At 40.1% G+C, this 16,344-nt stretch overlaps 2 protein-coding genes across 2 annotated transcripts in view; both read left to right on the top strand.

The window, feature by feature from the left end:
* LOC144628977 (uncharacterized) overlaps positions 1-16,344 on the top strand; it is a 77,655-nt gene that overhangs the window by 24,481 nt on the left and 36,830 nt on the right. Inside the window, exons 2-8 of the mRNA XM_078487114.1 lie at positions 1,304-1,894; positions 2,562-2,961; positions 3,932-4,332; positions 5,398-5,865; positions 7,466-7,865; positions 9,528-9,928; positions 10,621-10,806. Of these exons, the coding sequence (XP_078343240.1) occupies positions 1,304-1,894; positions 2,562-2,961; positions 3,932-4,332; positions 5,398-5,865; positions 7,466-7,865; positions 9,528-9,928; positions 10,621-10,806 (2,847 nt within the window). The remainder of the gene's footprint in view (positions 1-1,303; positions 1,895-2,561; positions 2,962-3,931; positions 4,333-5,397; positions 5,866-7,465; positions 7,866-9,527; positions 9,929-10,620; positions 10,807-16,344) is intronic.
* Positions 11,871-16,344, top strand: part of LOC144629129 (ZP domain-containing protein-like) — a 51,191-nt gene continuing 46,717 nt past the window's right edge. The window contains exon 1 of the mRNA XM_078487328.1: positions 11,871-11,951. The gene's annotated coding sequence lies outside the window, so the exon portion shown is untranslated. The remainder of the gene's footprint in view (positions 11,952-16,344) is intronic.

Here is a 16,344-nt window from a genome sequence, read left to right as displayed (position 1 = left end):
CCATATCACGTTCGTTACTTGGTTGCCAAACAATTAAAACTGTCAGTTATGGTAGCAAAACCTTTTCTTTTGCCACACAGAAATAATAGAAGCGTCCATGCCCAAGGAAATTATAAAAGCAAAGCTGTGGACTGCTTTTAAACTAAGTTAAAGACTTTTCTGTTATAAGAAAGGTTTTGCATTTTAGTTAGTTGCCTATTATACCTGCATGATTGAGTCACAGGTTTTTATAGGTTTGTTTGATTTTAAGGGGCTACGTGACGAGAATTTTGCAGATTTTTAATCTAAACTGTTCTAAGATTAGTGGTAGGAAACTTAACCCATAATATTTATCTTAGAACATCAAAAGGAAAATGTTACCTCAATTTGTATTGTGAATAGAAATCAAACTTTGGCTATAAATATTGATTTTTTTGACGACGAACGGAAACAACTTGAATAGTTTAGCTCAATTTTTTAAAGCTACAATCCATTTTCATCCTAGCCATTCGCAGCTAAGACTCTTAAATGTTTAACAGTTTCAGTGCTCTAGTATTAGCAATTGTTAAGAGAAATGGACCATTATTTTTGGTTTCCTACGACACGAATTTAGACTTGACTGTTCATAAATCTGTAAAAAACTGCGACAAAGCCCCTTTTAAATAAATATTTTATTTTATAGTAAACACAAATAACCTTCTTTCCTTCTTTAAATCCTTATATGTCAATTGCTACGAACAGTATGGCCACTTATATTTTACCCGAGGGCTACCAGCCATAAGACACCGCCCACGACAAAAGATTCATACAGAATCAGGCATCACATCAGCTGCTTGTACTACAAGTTTAGTTACCTGCCAATCTGAATACTGAACTGAACTGAATACTTCAGTGTTTGCCCTCGGATTTGTAGTGTAGCTCAATCGGCTAATGTCTCCGCGCATTCCCACCTCAACCTAGACAGTACATCAGGCCGTAAAGACCAGACTACAACACCGGGAAGATCATGCCCTACTATTAACTAACACCGCTCTCGACAAAAGAAACTTTACTGACGTAAAATTTGTAGCTATCCTGTGATCAGACATCACGGTGTAGATCAGTAACCGAGGACACAGTAACAGATATATTACTTTCATGCTTTCAAGCTTTCGTGCTTTCTTTATTTACATGCATACAGGTTCATTCTTCTGCCTCATTCGAAAAAATGCAATATTCTCACACTTATGCGTTTGGAATGGGATGGAACCTTCTCTACTGCGCAAGGTTTTTAATTATTTTTTTCACTGCTAAAGTACTTTTCTTTCAATCACATATCCTTTAGGTCAGAGCTACCCTACGGTATCACCAAGCGCAACATCCACAGTGACCGTGGAAGCGTATGTAGGGTTGACCAGTACAACATTTGTGAGATCGTCCAGTACGACAACATCTGTGAAATTGTCCAGTGCAACAACATCTGTGGCATTATCCAGTGCGACGACATCTGTGGAATTGCCCAGTGTGACAAAATCTGTGTCATTGTCCAGTGCAACAACATCTGTGGGATTGTTCAGTGCGACAACATCTGTGGGATTATCCAGTGCGACAACATCTGTGGAATTATCCAGTCCGACAACATCTGTGGCATTGCCCAGTGCAACACCATCTGTGGAATTATCCAGTGCGACAACATCTGTGGCATTGTCCAGTGCAACAAGATGTGCCGGACCGTCAAGCGCATCATCATTTCTGAGATCGCCCGATGCAGCATCATCTACGTCCGTGGCATTGATCTCCGTGTCACATACAACAAACCCACCACAAGTTATATCTCCGGAGTCAACCTCTTCTGCACTCACCTCAACTTCTGAGACCAGCATAAACCCAACAACAGAATTAACAGTGAAACCAACTACAAACTCTTCTGGAAAGAGTAAGTAGCACTGATAGCTTCAGTAATAGAGGCCAAAACTGAGATTCGCAGAGAGTGGATCTTGTCTTTAAATAAATCGAACCAACTTTGCTTTTTTAAATGCAAGTTTAGCTCTGTTGATCGTCAATTCACAGGAAGTCTAAGCTACTGCCCAATTTATAGGAAATGAACGCTTGTGTTAATTAAGGCATTTGAAATTAACGCGACTTAAATTAACGCGAATTGAAGAAAAAATTACTTCCCAATAAAGGAAATTAACGCGAAAGAGGGGGTAACATTTTGAAATGAAGAAAATTAACGCAACGGACCCAAAGAAAAAAAAAATGTTGATCATGAGACAAGAAGATGAAGTTTATTTAAACTATGGGCGTATAATCCTAAACGTAGGGGCAAAGCGAAAGAACCTGACCGCCTCGTGCGTTCTTTACAGTTTCAGTGATATTGACAGATTTCCACCCTTTTGAAATAAGGCCTTTTCCTAAGACTCAAGAACGTCTGGACTGTTTCGAGAAATTCGGGCCACAATAATGGAAATTACGGTCATGAAAATTAACGCTCCACTTAATTAACGGCGCGGAAATTAACGCTAACCTGAATTTTTGAAATTCAGGTTAGCCTCATGATGCGTTAATTTCCTATAATAGGGTACTTTCTCTTATCTTTACAGCTTTAAACGTTCCGTGCAACTCTCCATGCCTTTTGGTCTCAACCCGAACGGAAATATTAGCTTTGGATTACAACAAGGGTACAAGTTATCCTATCATCTCGAATTTATCAAGAGCTGTTGCAATAGACATCCATTTCAGCCTGGGCTACATCTTTTGGAGTGACTATATAGAAAAGAACATCAAGCGAGCTAACTTCGACGGAACAAACATCACAGTACTCCACAATAATATATTATATTGCTTCGGGCTGGCGGTAGAATGGCGGTCATCTCAACTGTACTGGACCGATGAAACTACTAAAACGATATCTGTATCAGACTTAGAGGGGAATAACAGACACATTTTGATTTCTCCAAGTCTCGATCAGCCAAGAGGAATTGCTCTTGATCCTAACAACGGGTAAGTTTACAACTAGTAACTTTACTTACCAGATTTTTGTACCCTGTCACGTGTAAAATGATTTGAAACAGAACTGAGCAACTGGGTGAGGGGAGGGAGGGGGAGCGACAGATCCTGGCTCCAACATACCATGGGCTCACAACTAGCAAATCAGTTAATTGTTTTGTTTACTATCGCGAAATTAGATGAATACAGCAAGCTCTTTGTGCACGGTGATACTATATTAGTTTGGAAGAACTTCAAACATTTCAAATTAAGTCTTGAAGGAGATTTTAAACTCTGCACAGTCAAAATAATCTCAAAGTTTATTTCCTACCTCATATAATTATATTGAACCACCTCTGTAGTAATAAGTATCGCAGAAGGCCTGGATTTATGATTAGAATTGTTTCTTATCACCGTATTCGCGTTCTCAAATGCTCCAAAATACTAGCCTGAAGAAATTATGCAAACAATCATTTTGCGTGTTCAGGGGTACCACGCACCCATCAATTGATAGAATCCAGTAGGTACCAAGTTGAAATATGGGAGGGGGAGGAGGGCGTGTTAAATTGCCCTGGCTGGTGGTACATATCATGGTAAGAAAGCGAATCTGCGATGTAATTGATATGTAGTTGCATTGAGTTTTAAATGAAAAAAAAAAACAACGCTAATGAGGGTTAAGCCGAGGTTCAAAAAAGTCAATTTAAAATCACAAGCCGATACAACCTAGAATTATAAATTTTTTTGTAGTATATTTGTTTGGCCATCCGAAATATACTACAAAAAATGTATCATTCTTCTTAAACTCCGTTTTCTGTATGTTAAACCGATTAGATCACTATTGATCCAACGTATACCGGTAGGATATCGTAGACGGTTGCTTGCCTGAACATTTAATAGTCAAAAGAGTGAGCACGGCAGACTGTTGTTCATTTATATTAAAAAATTGTCCTTGTGATTGGCTTGTGTGATGTTTCTCATTCAACAGATTAATGTTCTGGACGGACTGGGGACAAACTCCTAAGATAGAGAGAGCCACTTTATCAGGCACCCAACGCGTCGCCATAGTAACCTCTAATCTTCTTTCGCCATTCGGCATTGACCTTGACAGACGAAACAGACTTGTCTTCTGGGTTAATTGGGTGCCGAGCAAAGTAGAGTCCGTGGATTACCATGGCAACAACAGAAAGTTGCTTTTTCGTCAGCTAGGTGACTTCTCCTTTTTTGGAGTGACTTTCCTCTCTTCTTATTTATTCGTCTCTGATTGGGGTACTGATGCGATTTACAAATTCAACGCCACCAATGCCAATGGAACAGTTGTGAGTAATGTTAAGGTCAGTCCGTTTATCGATGGGCTTATACCCTATGACAGTTCCCGGCAGTTATCAGGTATGCACTAGAATTAATAAGCTTTAAACAGTTCTGACCAGAACACCATGTTGTCCTTATTTCCGGTCATTTGTTCTCAACTCCCGGTAACACAAACTCCCGATAACTCGAACGTTTTGACGGCTTGATTTCGCAAGTGTATTCATCTTTCTTGATAATAAAATTTGTAAGTGTACCTTGTGTTTGCTAATGGTGGTGTGTTTGAAGATTAGCTTCCGCGTCTAGCGATGGTGAAAACATAACCTTATTTGGGAGAAAGAATACAAAGAACTTTATCGTTCTTTCATGCATGGAATATCACACTGCGAGTAATACATACAACTCCCAAGGCTAAATTGAATTTCACAATGCGACCATAAGAACGGTTTATTTTGCACGCCAAGCACTTCACATCACAGACATTACATCAGCTGCTTGTCCTACTAGATCATTTACCTACCACTGTGAATACTGAATTAAACTGAATACTTTGTTTGCACTCGGATTTGTAGAGTAGCTAAATTGGCTAACGTCGCCGAGCATTCCTGCCTCAACCTAGACAGTACATCAAGCCGTACAGACCAGGGCCCAGTTGTTCAAAGGGTGGATAACACTATCCACCGGATAAATCGCTGTCCAGTGGATAAGTCTTCACAAAACATACTACACTATCCAACGGATAGTGATTTATCCGGTGGATAGCGCTATCCACCCTTTGAACAAATGGGGCCAGACCACAACAACGGGAACTTAGTGCCCTACTCTTCACGAACACCGCTCCTACAAAAGAAACTTTACTTACGTAAACTTTGTAGCTACCCTGTGATCAGACATCACGGTGTACATCAGTAACCGAGGATACAGTAACAGATATATTACTTTCATGTTTTCATGCTTTCACGCTTTCGCCCTTCTTGTATTTTCTTGCAATATATGTCGTTCTTCCGCCTCGCTCGAAAAAAGATACAATATTCGCACACTTACGCTTTTGGAATGGAATTCTTCCTTTTCTACTGCGCAAGGTTTTTAATTATTTTTTTCACTGCTAATTATAAATTACTTTTCTTTCAATCACTTATTCTTTAGGCCAGAGCTCCCCTACGGTATCACCCAGGACAACATCCACTTTAACCGTGGGAGCGTATGTAGGGTTGACCAGTACAACATTTGTGAGATCGCCCCGTGCAACAACATCTGTGGCATCATCTGTGGCATCATCCAGTGCGACAACATCTGTAGCATTGCCCAGTGCGACACCATCTGTGGGATTTTCCAGTGCAACACCATCTGTGGAATTATCCAGTGCGGCAACATCTGTGGCATTGTCCAGTGCAACAAGATGTGCCGGACCGTCAAGCGCATCATCATTTCTGAGATCGCTCGATGCAGCATCATCTACGTCTGTGGCATTGCTCTCCGTGCCACATACAACAAACCCACCACAAGTTATATCTCCGTCGTCAACCTCTTCCGCACTCACCTCAACTTCTGAGACCAACATAAACCCAACAACAGAATTAACAGTGAAACCAACTACAAACTCTTCTGGAAAGAGTAAGTAGCACTTATGGCTTCAGTAATAGAGGCCAAAACTGAGATTCGCAGAGAGTGGATCTTGTCTTTAAATAAATCGAACCAACTTTGCTTTTTTAAATGCAAGTTTAGCTTTGGCCCGGTTCAGACGCCGTACTTTTCATGAGCCGAACTCAATTCGAATTTGGACCGAACCAAATTGACAACAGTACGCCTCTTGATTCAGACGCCGTACTTTTTGGCCGTTCCGAGGCCGTTCCTTATACAGTTCCAATAAAACCAGTCACAATACATTACAATAATTTATGTATTAGGATCGGCACATGAAAAGTACGGCGTCTGAATCAAAGTCGTTCCAAAGGCGTTCCACAGGCGAAATTCTCGGCCAAGCCAGGCGGGAAGAACGGGCGAGCCTTTCCAAATTGAAATAGCCGTTCTAATTTGTTTCAGACGCCGATCTTTTCATGTACTTAATTCAAGGAATTAGGTTCGGCTCATGAAAAGATCGGCGTCTGAACCGGGCCTTTGTTGATCGTCAATTCACAGGTAGTCTAAGCTACTGCCCAATTTATAGGAAATTAAATTAACTTCTCAAAATCATTAATTATTCATATTGTTATTAGCCTACCAGAACGCCCCATTCTGGTCAGGTGGATGAGTTTAGAAACCCAATGAAATACGAGTTGAAAACCACACGTGTTTGGAAACGATTTTAAACCCGTGTGTAAAATGTTTCTTAATCTGCATATTCATAAAGCAACACAACAACAACGTTTAAAAAATCGCTTTTCCGATGCAGACAATAAATTTCACCATCAAACATTTCATTACGAAACTTACACACATTTCAGTCTTATTTGTTAGTGAATCGAACAGTTATTCAAGTCCACAAGATAAAAAGGGCTTACTGAGAATTGACTGCTTTCTCGTTCGATGCTATCTCTTCTTTAGGTTTACTTTCTTTGAAGAAGCCACGTGGTTCCAACGTTAGCACTTTCAACGTCCACCACTCTATGCCGTTCCAAAAAATGAAGCCGCCCATTTGTTTTTGCAGAGGCTACACTTTGGAACCGGGCCCTTTCTGTGCAAAACACTCCTTGTCTAAATATATTCGCCACGGCGAAGCAAAGTACTAAGCAGAGCGTTCGTTTCGATCAAACAACCAACAAAGCGGGAGATATACAATCAATAATTATTACAGTGTGAAAATTACTACAGTTGTGAAAATCTAACAAGTGGGTGTCAGATAGCCTTGACAAAGCCAACAATTGGATAACCTAGCAAGTATGTGACATGATCGAGTTCCATTGTAAAAATATAACAAACGAAAACAAACCTGTCCGAATAGGCACTGCTAATTACATAGAAAAATTATCTAATTTTCTTTGTTGGAGAAGTAATTTCAAAAACTCGTGCTTCGGGTTTCACCAGGTTTCCAAACGCTCGAAAACAATAAAACCACTCGGCCTGCGGCCTCGTGGTTTCAAAAGTTTTCTCGCGTTTGGAAACCTAATGAAACCCTCGCACTCGTTTTTGAAATAGTACCTGAATTTTTGAAATTCAGGTTAGCTTCGTAAAGCGTAAATTTCCCATAATAAGGTATTTTCTTTTATTTTTTCAGCTTTGGGCGTCCCGTGCAACTCTCCATGTCTTTTGGTCTCAACGCGAACGGAAATAGTAGCTTTGGATTACAACAAAGCTACAAGTTATCCGATCATCTCGAATTTATCAAGAGCTGTCGCCATAGACATCCATTTCAGCCTGGGCTACATCTTTTGGAGTGACTATATAGAAAAGAACATCAAGCGAGCTAACATCGACGGAACAAATATCACAGTACTCCACAATAATATATTACATTGTTTCGGGCTGGCAGTAGAATGGCGGTCATCTCACCTGTACTGGACCGATGAAACTGCTAAAACGATATCTGTATCAGACTTAGAGGGGAATAACAGACACATTCTGATTTCTCCAAGTCTCGATCAACCAAGGGGAATTGCTCTTGATCCTAACAACGGGTACGTTTACAACCAGTACAAGTAACTTTTCTTACCAGCATTTTAGTACCCTGTCACGTGGAAAATGATTTAAAACAGAACTGAGCAGCTGGGTGAGGTCCAACATACCATGGGCTCACAACTAGCAAATCAGTTAATTTATGATTCTCGCATGGGAACGCACTCAAGAGTCCACGGCTGAGATATTACCACAAGCGGAATAAACATTTTATTGGCATGCAAACAGAATGGCCATTCTAGGATAATTCAAATTAGTATATACCAAACCAGCGAATATTGCTTCTCGCGCACTCCGATTGGCTTCTCAAACTCCGGATAGCCATTGCTATTCACCTCCGAGCAAAACAAAATGGCTTCCCCCTTTGCCTAGGTGTCAAAAGCAGATGTTTTTTTTATAAACTGGGTCGCTGGACCTCCATGCGTTGTATGATGCAGGCGATCCACTGTTCATAAAAAAAAGCTTTTATCATAGTATCACTCACAAAAATTTTTCAAAAAATGCAGTAAAATTGCTTTGTTTACTATCGTGGAATAAGATGATTACAGCAAGCTCTTTGTACACGGTGATACTATATCAGTTTGGAAGAACTTCAAACATTTCAAATTAAGTCTTGGACGGGAATCTAAAAGCTACACAGTCAAAACAATCTCAAAGTTTATTTCCTGCCTCAATCTTGAATGCAAATTATTGTGAACCACCTCTATAGTAATGAGCATCGCAGAAGGCTTGAATTTATGATTAGAATTATTTCTTCTCATCGTATATAATTGCTTTCTTAAGCTCCAGACTACAAGCCTGAAAAAAATTATATAGTTATCGCTTTAAAATTGCTGCCTATGCCCTTCCCAGGGCGAGCCTTTCATTTCACGTTGTTCATGGGTACCAGGCGTTCATCAATAGGCTTCTATCGATATATTAAAATTCAGCTCGATAACGAGGCCTAGAGGACACAAAGAAAATAAATGAATAAATATGCTTGTAAAATTCCTTTTGTTTGTGTCCTCTAGGCTTTGTTATCAAGCTGAATATGTCGAAAGAAGCCTATTAAGCTCCGTTAGGTACCAAGTTGAAATATGAGGGGGGGGGGGGGGGACGTGTTGAAATCATATTGAAAACAAATGCATAAATTTCCCTGGCTGGTGGTACATATCATGGTAAAAAAGCGAATCTGCAATGTAATTGATATGTAGTTGCATTTAGGCATTTCCCGATTATGCTAGCACTTTTTTGGCATAATTTGGCTTAACGAACATTATTGAAGCAAAAAAACGAGCGTTGCTTGGAGCAAAAAGTGCCAGTTTTATCAGCATAACCGGGAAAAGCGTTGACTTTAAAATGAAAAAAAAAAAAAAAACGCGAATAAGGGTTACGCCCAGGCTCAAAAAAAAAAAAAAAAAATTAAAAGCAAAAACCGATACAAGGTAGAATGATGAAAAAAATGTTTGGACCATATTTGTTTGGCCAGCGGAAACTTTTAAATTCAGTTTTCTGTATGTTAAACCGATTAGATCACTATTGATCCAACGTATACCGGTAGGAGATCGTAGACGGTTGCTTGCTTGAACATTAAATAGTCAAAAAGTGAGCACGGCAGACGGTTGTTAATTTATATTAAGAAATTGCCCTTGTGACTGGCTTGTGTGATGTTTCTCACTCAACAGATTAATGTTCTGGACGGACTGGGGACAAACGCCTAAGATAGAGAGAGCCACTTTATCAGGCACCCAACGCGTCGCCATAGTAACCTCTAATCTTCTTTCGCCATTCGGCATTGACCTTGACAGACAGAACAGACTTGTCTTCTGGGTTAATTGGGTGCCGAGCAGAGTAGAGTCTGTTGATTACCATGGAAACAAAAGAAAGTTGCTTTTTCGTCAACTAGGTCAATTCTCTTTTTTTGGAGTGACTTTCCTCTCTTCTTATTTATACGTCTCTGATTGGGGTACTGATGCGATTCACAAATTCAACGCCACCAGTGCCAATGGAACAGTTGTGAGTAATGTTAAGGTCAGTCCGTTCGTCGATGGACTCGTATCTTATGACAGCTTCCGGCAGTTACCAGGTATGCACTAGAATTAACAAGCTTTTGAACAGTTCTGAACAGTTCTTAAAAATCCTCCAAATATTTTTTATCGTGTGCGATTGGTCTAAACACGTCACCAAAACTCACTGCTTAACCCATTTAACCTTTTTTCTATATCGTAAGTATGCGGCCTTTTAATAGCCTTTTCCGGCGTTTCAGTGGCTTACCTGTCGGTTACCAATCAGCATGAATTCAGTTTTATCATTGTTCAATATGACTGTTCTGTTGTGTCCATTTCTTGATATATATATTCATAATGCAGGCTTCCGTAGCATTAAAAGCGACATTTTGACTTATTGAGTTGTTTGAATAAACGAAAGTATAATTGAGAATCATTGGCATAGGAGTGAATATGGAGTGACAGCAACTACTGGTAGATCAAAGAGGTCCACTGCGCATGAGCAGTTGTGATAATCATTATGGCTCAACATGCATTTTTTCTTGGTCGATTGGTCATCGCTTGAATGGCTCGTCAACAGTCACGTGCGTTGCCCCTGGTAACCAACTTCCTGAAGTGTGGAAAGCACAATTCCAACATGTGAAAGTGAACTGGAAAAGTTAAATTTACAAGTTACATGCAAAACGAATTTCAACGATCTCTAAAATGTTATTTATGTCTCTACTAAATTCTGATTTCTAATGTAATGGCTTTGTTTGGTTTTACATCATAGTGATAACGTGCCCAGCGTTACCTGCACCACCCAATGGAACAAGACTTGGATGCCAAGGGAATGCAACAATGTATTATAATACAAGCTGTCAGTTCTCGTGTAATAATGGCTATATAGGATCTGGTTCTCAAGTAAGGAGATGCCAACACAATGGAACTTGGAGTGGACAAGATTCCACTTGCCAAAGTAAGTTCCTAAATGTTTCGATAATTAATAACGTCACATTGCAAATCGACTTGGTTTACAATGTTTCATGAAATCGTAAAAGCGTGGATTCACACCTAAAGCAGATTATTGTTTTGAATCCAGTGCTGTTTAATATTTAACAATTAGATTTTGAGCTATCAATTTCTATGAGGCGATAGTTGATCAAGCCAGAGGCGGAATCAACTAGCACTTTGCAGGGATGTTTTCAGGGGGGATGGGTACATACCCCTTCCTCCCCCACGGACCTTAAAGGTCCGCCTAATCGGAGAGTGAGGGTTAAAATGATTCTCAGAATTCGTGGATTTCAACAACCTGATTGATCAAAATTTCCCGAGGGATAATATCCCTTGACCCCGACTTGACGCTCACGTCTTTGGCGCTCGCACCCGTACATGCAAATTCCAGCCCACGGCCCTGCTTTGGGTGTTTGCCTTGACGAACTTAAAAAAAAAACATATTTCGTGCAGTATGTTGTGGTCAGATTTTGGCGGGAATATTGTTTAGCACGCTGCCCTGGTTAGGTTTCCCATTGCTGTTTTTACTGTGGCTCGATCTAGTCCATTGGCGCTAGGGAACGAGACCACTCGGCCGAAAAGAAGGCCCGCCAAAAAGATGGCCAAATCTTATTGGTTGTTGAGAACTTCTTCATTTTTTCCAGAATCTCCGACGCACGCGCACAAGCAAACCGGAACCAGATATTCCTGGTTCCGGTGATTGAATCGCCCAGTTACGTTGCGTTTCCCTACCGCTGGTCAAGAGCATACAGGCTCTGGGAACGAGACTGACTCTGGATATGAAATACCAGTATCTACCTTGAAGGATACGTCTTTGTGCGAGGACGTAAAACTAATTTTCAAAAAAAAAAAACATTTTTGTAGTTATTGCTTTACCTGTACTGTTAATTTACTCCGAATTATTTTCACCAACAGTTATCAATTGTACGGCAATGGCGGTAGATCCCGCAGGCCAACTGCGGATGAGCAGTTGTGATAATCATTATGGCTCTAACTGTAACTTTAGTTGTACGATTGGTTATCGTTTGAATGGCTCGTCAACAGTCACGTGCGTTGCCCCGGGTAACCAACATCCTGGCGTGTGGAACAACACAATACCCACATGTGAAGGTAATTAAAACTGAAACAAAATCTAACAGCTTTCATTTTAGACTGTCAAAAGCCCTCTGCTTTCTCGTAGTATTCTTCGATCGTTAAACGAAAACGGAATGCACGAGGGGGGAGGGCTAATTTGCTCGGCCCCGTCGCCCCCACCCCCTCGTGCCTCGTTATATGATGCCTCGTATATTTAGCTTTATATTACGTACATCTTTTAACAAAATTAATAGGACTGTACAGACAATATAACAAGAAAGAGTGGGCTTTTAAATTGAATTGCAAAGATACTTATAAACTCTAGGAAGTTATGTAGAAAATCTGCGGTGTGCATTTATTAGTACCAAATTCCTAGTGATTTACTCAAGCAATTATCAATAATCAGTTAAATAAATTCACCGCACGCATGCTACCTCTCTAAATGTGTATTCCTCCTTTTTACCGCACATTTTATTGCATTTTAAAGCACATGCATTTAAAGAAACCCTGTTTGTTTTCTTCTTACCGTATCCGAAGGTATACGGGAATCATTTCTCTTCTGTGTTTCTCCCTAATTTACAACTGAAATATTACTGCTCTCCTTCACGGTACTATCCACTTCTCCCTCTTCTTTTAAAGACAGCAAGTCTAATGTCTTGCTCAGAATAGACCTTCTCGTCCAGTATTTCTTCGAACATATATATCGATGGAACGACGCAAATCTTTCCTGTGGAATAAAGGCGTTTTGCGCAAAGAAAACTTCAACCTCATTGTCCATTGATGTTGTATTGTAATAAAAATATGCAAATTACTAGAGTGTAACAGCTCGGAATGTTCTCCTGTCGGTCAACAAAGCGCCAAAAACAACTATAATTACAGTAACGTTATTCAAATAAGTTTCTCACTTCACTGACTTTTCCCTCATGAAAGCCTCCTTTAAAAATGTACTATGTTTATATTTGTTTCTTTGTTTGTTTTTGTGGTATTTTGCCGCGTTCTGATTAGTCCCGGACGTGATTACTGCTTCTGACTTTAAGAACGAGTCGAAATGTTTTCTAGTCGGCAGCAAAGCGCCGAAAACAAGAATTGACTAGTGTTTTTGAAATAAGTTCTTTTTAATTCACTTGCTTTTGCCTCTACCAAAGCACCTTTTTGTGCGTGTTTTTATTACAGACGTGGCCGTTGCGACTTACTGCGAGACTTTCCGCGCGAAAGTTTGCATGAATTAACGTTTATACAAAACGTGCTAATTCGGCCTTTGTCAGCCGCAATATGTGTTGCCATGCACAATCTCATGAAAATGGCAGCAAACTCCTCGGACACAGAACTCTTCTCTGCGTCTTTAAATCCGACGGCCTTTGCCGCAAAAAATTGGGTGTTTTCCAAGTTCAAGAATTAGTACTTCAGTTTTTTCCGACATGTTTCCAACCCGTGCGCAACAAAGTCAATGTTTTCAAGCATACCGTGTGAAACCTAGGCCGCGTTACACGAAAACAAAAGAACGGATTGGTTCAAAAGAAGTAGTTCGAAAAAAATTCTCGCCAAAGGCAATCCTGCTTTCCGCACGAACCAATTTCCCGCCTCGTTTGTGGTCGCCTTTGGTATAAATTGATTCATAAAAATTTCTTATACGCATTCCAATGCGAACGCCGCGTTCGCGTTCTTGGTCTGTATAAACAGGCTTGTATGAATCTGGTGCATACGACGGCGAACTTTCCAGCGGAAAGTCACAAGGAAAGTCGCAATGACCGCGTACGTGGTCGTGGTCGTGGTCGTGCTTTCTATAAACAGGCCTTTACCTTGCTTTTGGCCTTGCGACATTTTAGTTTGAAACACGTTCTGACTGTTTTATTTTACTCAAATTAAAACGCCAAACAGTTACGTTCTTTAATTCTTAACTTGTTTTCTAATTTAGTTGTCACTTGTCCAGCACTGCCTTCACCGTCCAATAGCGTGCGGCATGGTTGCACTGGGAATGCAGCAGAGTACTTGTATGACGCAGTCTGCAGGTTCTCGTGTATTGAAGGATATAAAGGCAGTGGTTCAAGCGTACGAAGATGTCAAGAGAATGGACAATGGAACGGAGGAGAGTTTGCTTGCGAAAGTACGTGCCAAAAAGCTCTACATTGTTTAAGACATTCTTATCAAGTAAAGGCGTGGCGGAGCTTTTGGTCTTGAAGTAATGCACAGAACAGGGGGTAAGGCCCGCGCCAAACGTCGAACTTCACATTGGTGGAACCTTATGCAAATGACCAAAAACAGTAGCTTTTACTAATTTGCATTAGGTTCGTCTCATTTGAAGTTCGACGTTTGGCCTGGGCCTAATTCATTTCATTTTGTTATTTTTTTTTATATTAAAGGAATCCTTTGTGAACACCTTCAGTGTAGGGAAAGATCTGAAGCGTCTGGTTCAACAGTTAGGAGATGTACAGAAAATGGAATCTGGCGTGGAAATGACTTTATCTGTATAGGTATAACAAACGTTTTGTCAATTAAACTTCATGTACCATGTCATGAACATTAACCTGATCTCATTATCAGTGATTTGTGGTCGGTAAGGCGATTTTCCGATGCCTGCAAGGTAAATAATGGACGCTTTTTGGATTGTTTAAAACTTTATCACGATAGCTTGCACTTGTCATTGATTTTTTCTCTTTTTATGACCTTAAGAAAATGTGCTGTGAATTTAACATTTTGGATGAATCGTCAATATTATGTTGTCGCCTGTTCGATTTGAATTATTTTTGTTTGGTGTTGAACCGTTGCTAAATTCACGCACCAAAACAGACCATAATAATATCGTTTGGCGACCTTGAATCATTACTCAACAGATACAACATCGTCAATCGATATCCTCTTTTGCATCAATTTCAGATCGCAATAGTCGATTTAAAATCGTTGCATAATTCTCTGTGGCTAAACAATGTTATGTATCCTAGAGATGCATGAATCAATTGGTTTGAGGTCGTAGAAAGATATTTATCAGTTGACTAATATCTAGACTGTCCACGAACCACTATTTTTCCATGAAGTCGTAGAGAGCGATCGTTGAGTCCGACTGTCCGCCCCCGCCCCCCTACCCACGGGGTTTTTGCACTCTCCCCAGTTTTCGCTCGCGTTCATGATCCAAGATGGCGGCCTGTCGGACTCAATGATCGATCTCTACGACTTTACGTAAAAATAGGGGATTGTTAGAAGTCTAACTAATATCGTCATTGGATCTCTATTTCGCGGTGTACTCCGAAATGCGACACAGTACCGATAAATTAACTGTTGTTGCCTTGCTTTTATAAAAAACATTGATATTGAAAGCATAGTTACTATCTATGTTGAAAGGTAACGACTGTTTATTAACAAATTATGTGTTGATGTATTGCTTCAGCTAAAAGTTATTTTTTCTTTCATATTCAATCAGTAGTAAAGCTATGTAAGAACGTATGAGCTGTTTATTGTCAGTGGATTGTTACCAGGCAGCCCTCTGTTTTGATAACCAGATCAGAAATGTTTGGACTTGTTCTTGTAAAAACCTTCTAATTAACTGGTATTGCCAGGGTACAATGTGCATTGTACAAAAATAACATTAATCTCTGCAAATTGCGTATGGCATTTTTTTTTACTTTTCCCGTTTTCACGTGACCCATGCACTATAACTGTATTTAGCTGTCCAGATACATGTACTGATTTTATTTTGAAGATCAGTTTGCAGTGACATAAAAACTTTACATAACATCAATCTTACTGTTTTGTAAGTCAGTTTCTTGGAAGACGACGAATCTACGACTAGTTTCCTGGTGGTAAGTAATTGAAGATGGTAATCGGAGACGTTGCCAAGTAACCGTACTATATTGTGAAGGTAAGTGGCAGTCGTGAAATAGTTCACTGAGTTGTTTGCGACAATTAGAAGAAGTTAACGCCTATTGAAAGACAGTTATGTAATAAAAACGAGAAAATTTGTTTTCCTCCTTTGGCTCTGGAATATGTAGGGAAAAGTGCTTTCATTGGTTTCACGTTTTTTAATTATAACATGTGTGCTGGTATGTGTGTGTGTGTGTGTGTGTGTGTGTGTGCGTGTGTGTGTGCGCGCGTGTGTGTATGTGTGTGTGTGTGTGGCGGGGGGGGGGGGGGTAGACGGAAGTAGGTGTGAATTGTCAAAGTCTATTCATCTTGGCCTCACTTTTCAAGCGCTAGACGAGTTTCTTATTGGTTGTTCTTTGTTTTGGCTCACCTATAAGTTTTCGCGGCTTCTCCTTCCCACGTAACTCTGTACCTTCAGTTTTGATGTCCTCAGCCAGCCAACACAGCTTCTCCAGTGTGATTGCACGTGCTCAATGCACGTGCTCACCTAAACGCCAAAAAGAAGCCACGCGATCGGATGTGAAACTTGAGAAAATCATGTTAAATTTATGGAATTATCCAAGACAAAACAATT

The sequence above is a fragment of the Oculina patagonica genome, chromosome 10 (genome assembly GCF_052425735.1).
Source record: "Oculina patagonica isolate OP01 chromosome 10, crgOcupat, whole genome shotgun sequence".
Lineage (NCBI taxonomy): Eukaryota > Metazoa > Cnidaria > Anthozoa > Scleractinia > Oculinidae > Oculina > Oculina patagonica.
Note: the sequence above shows the minus strand (reverse complement) of the source record. Positions and strands in the feature narration are given on the sequence as shown.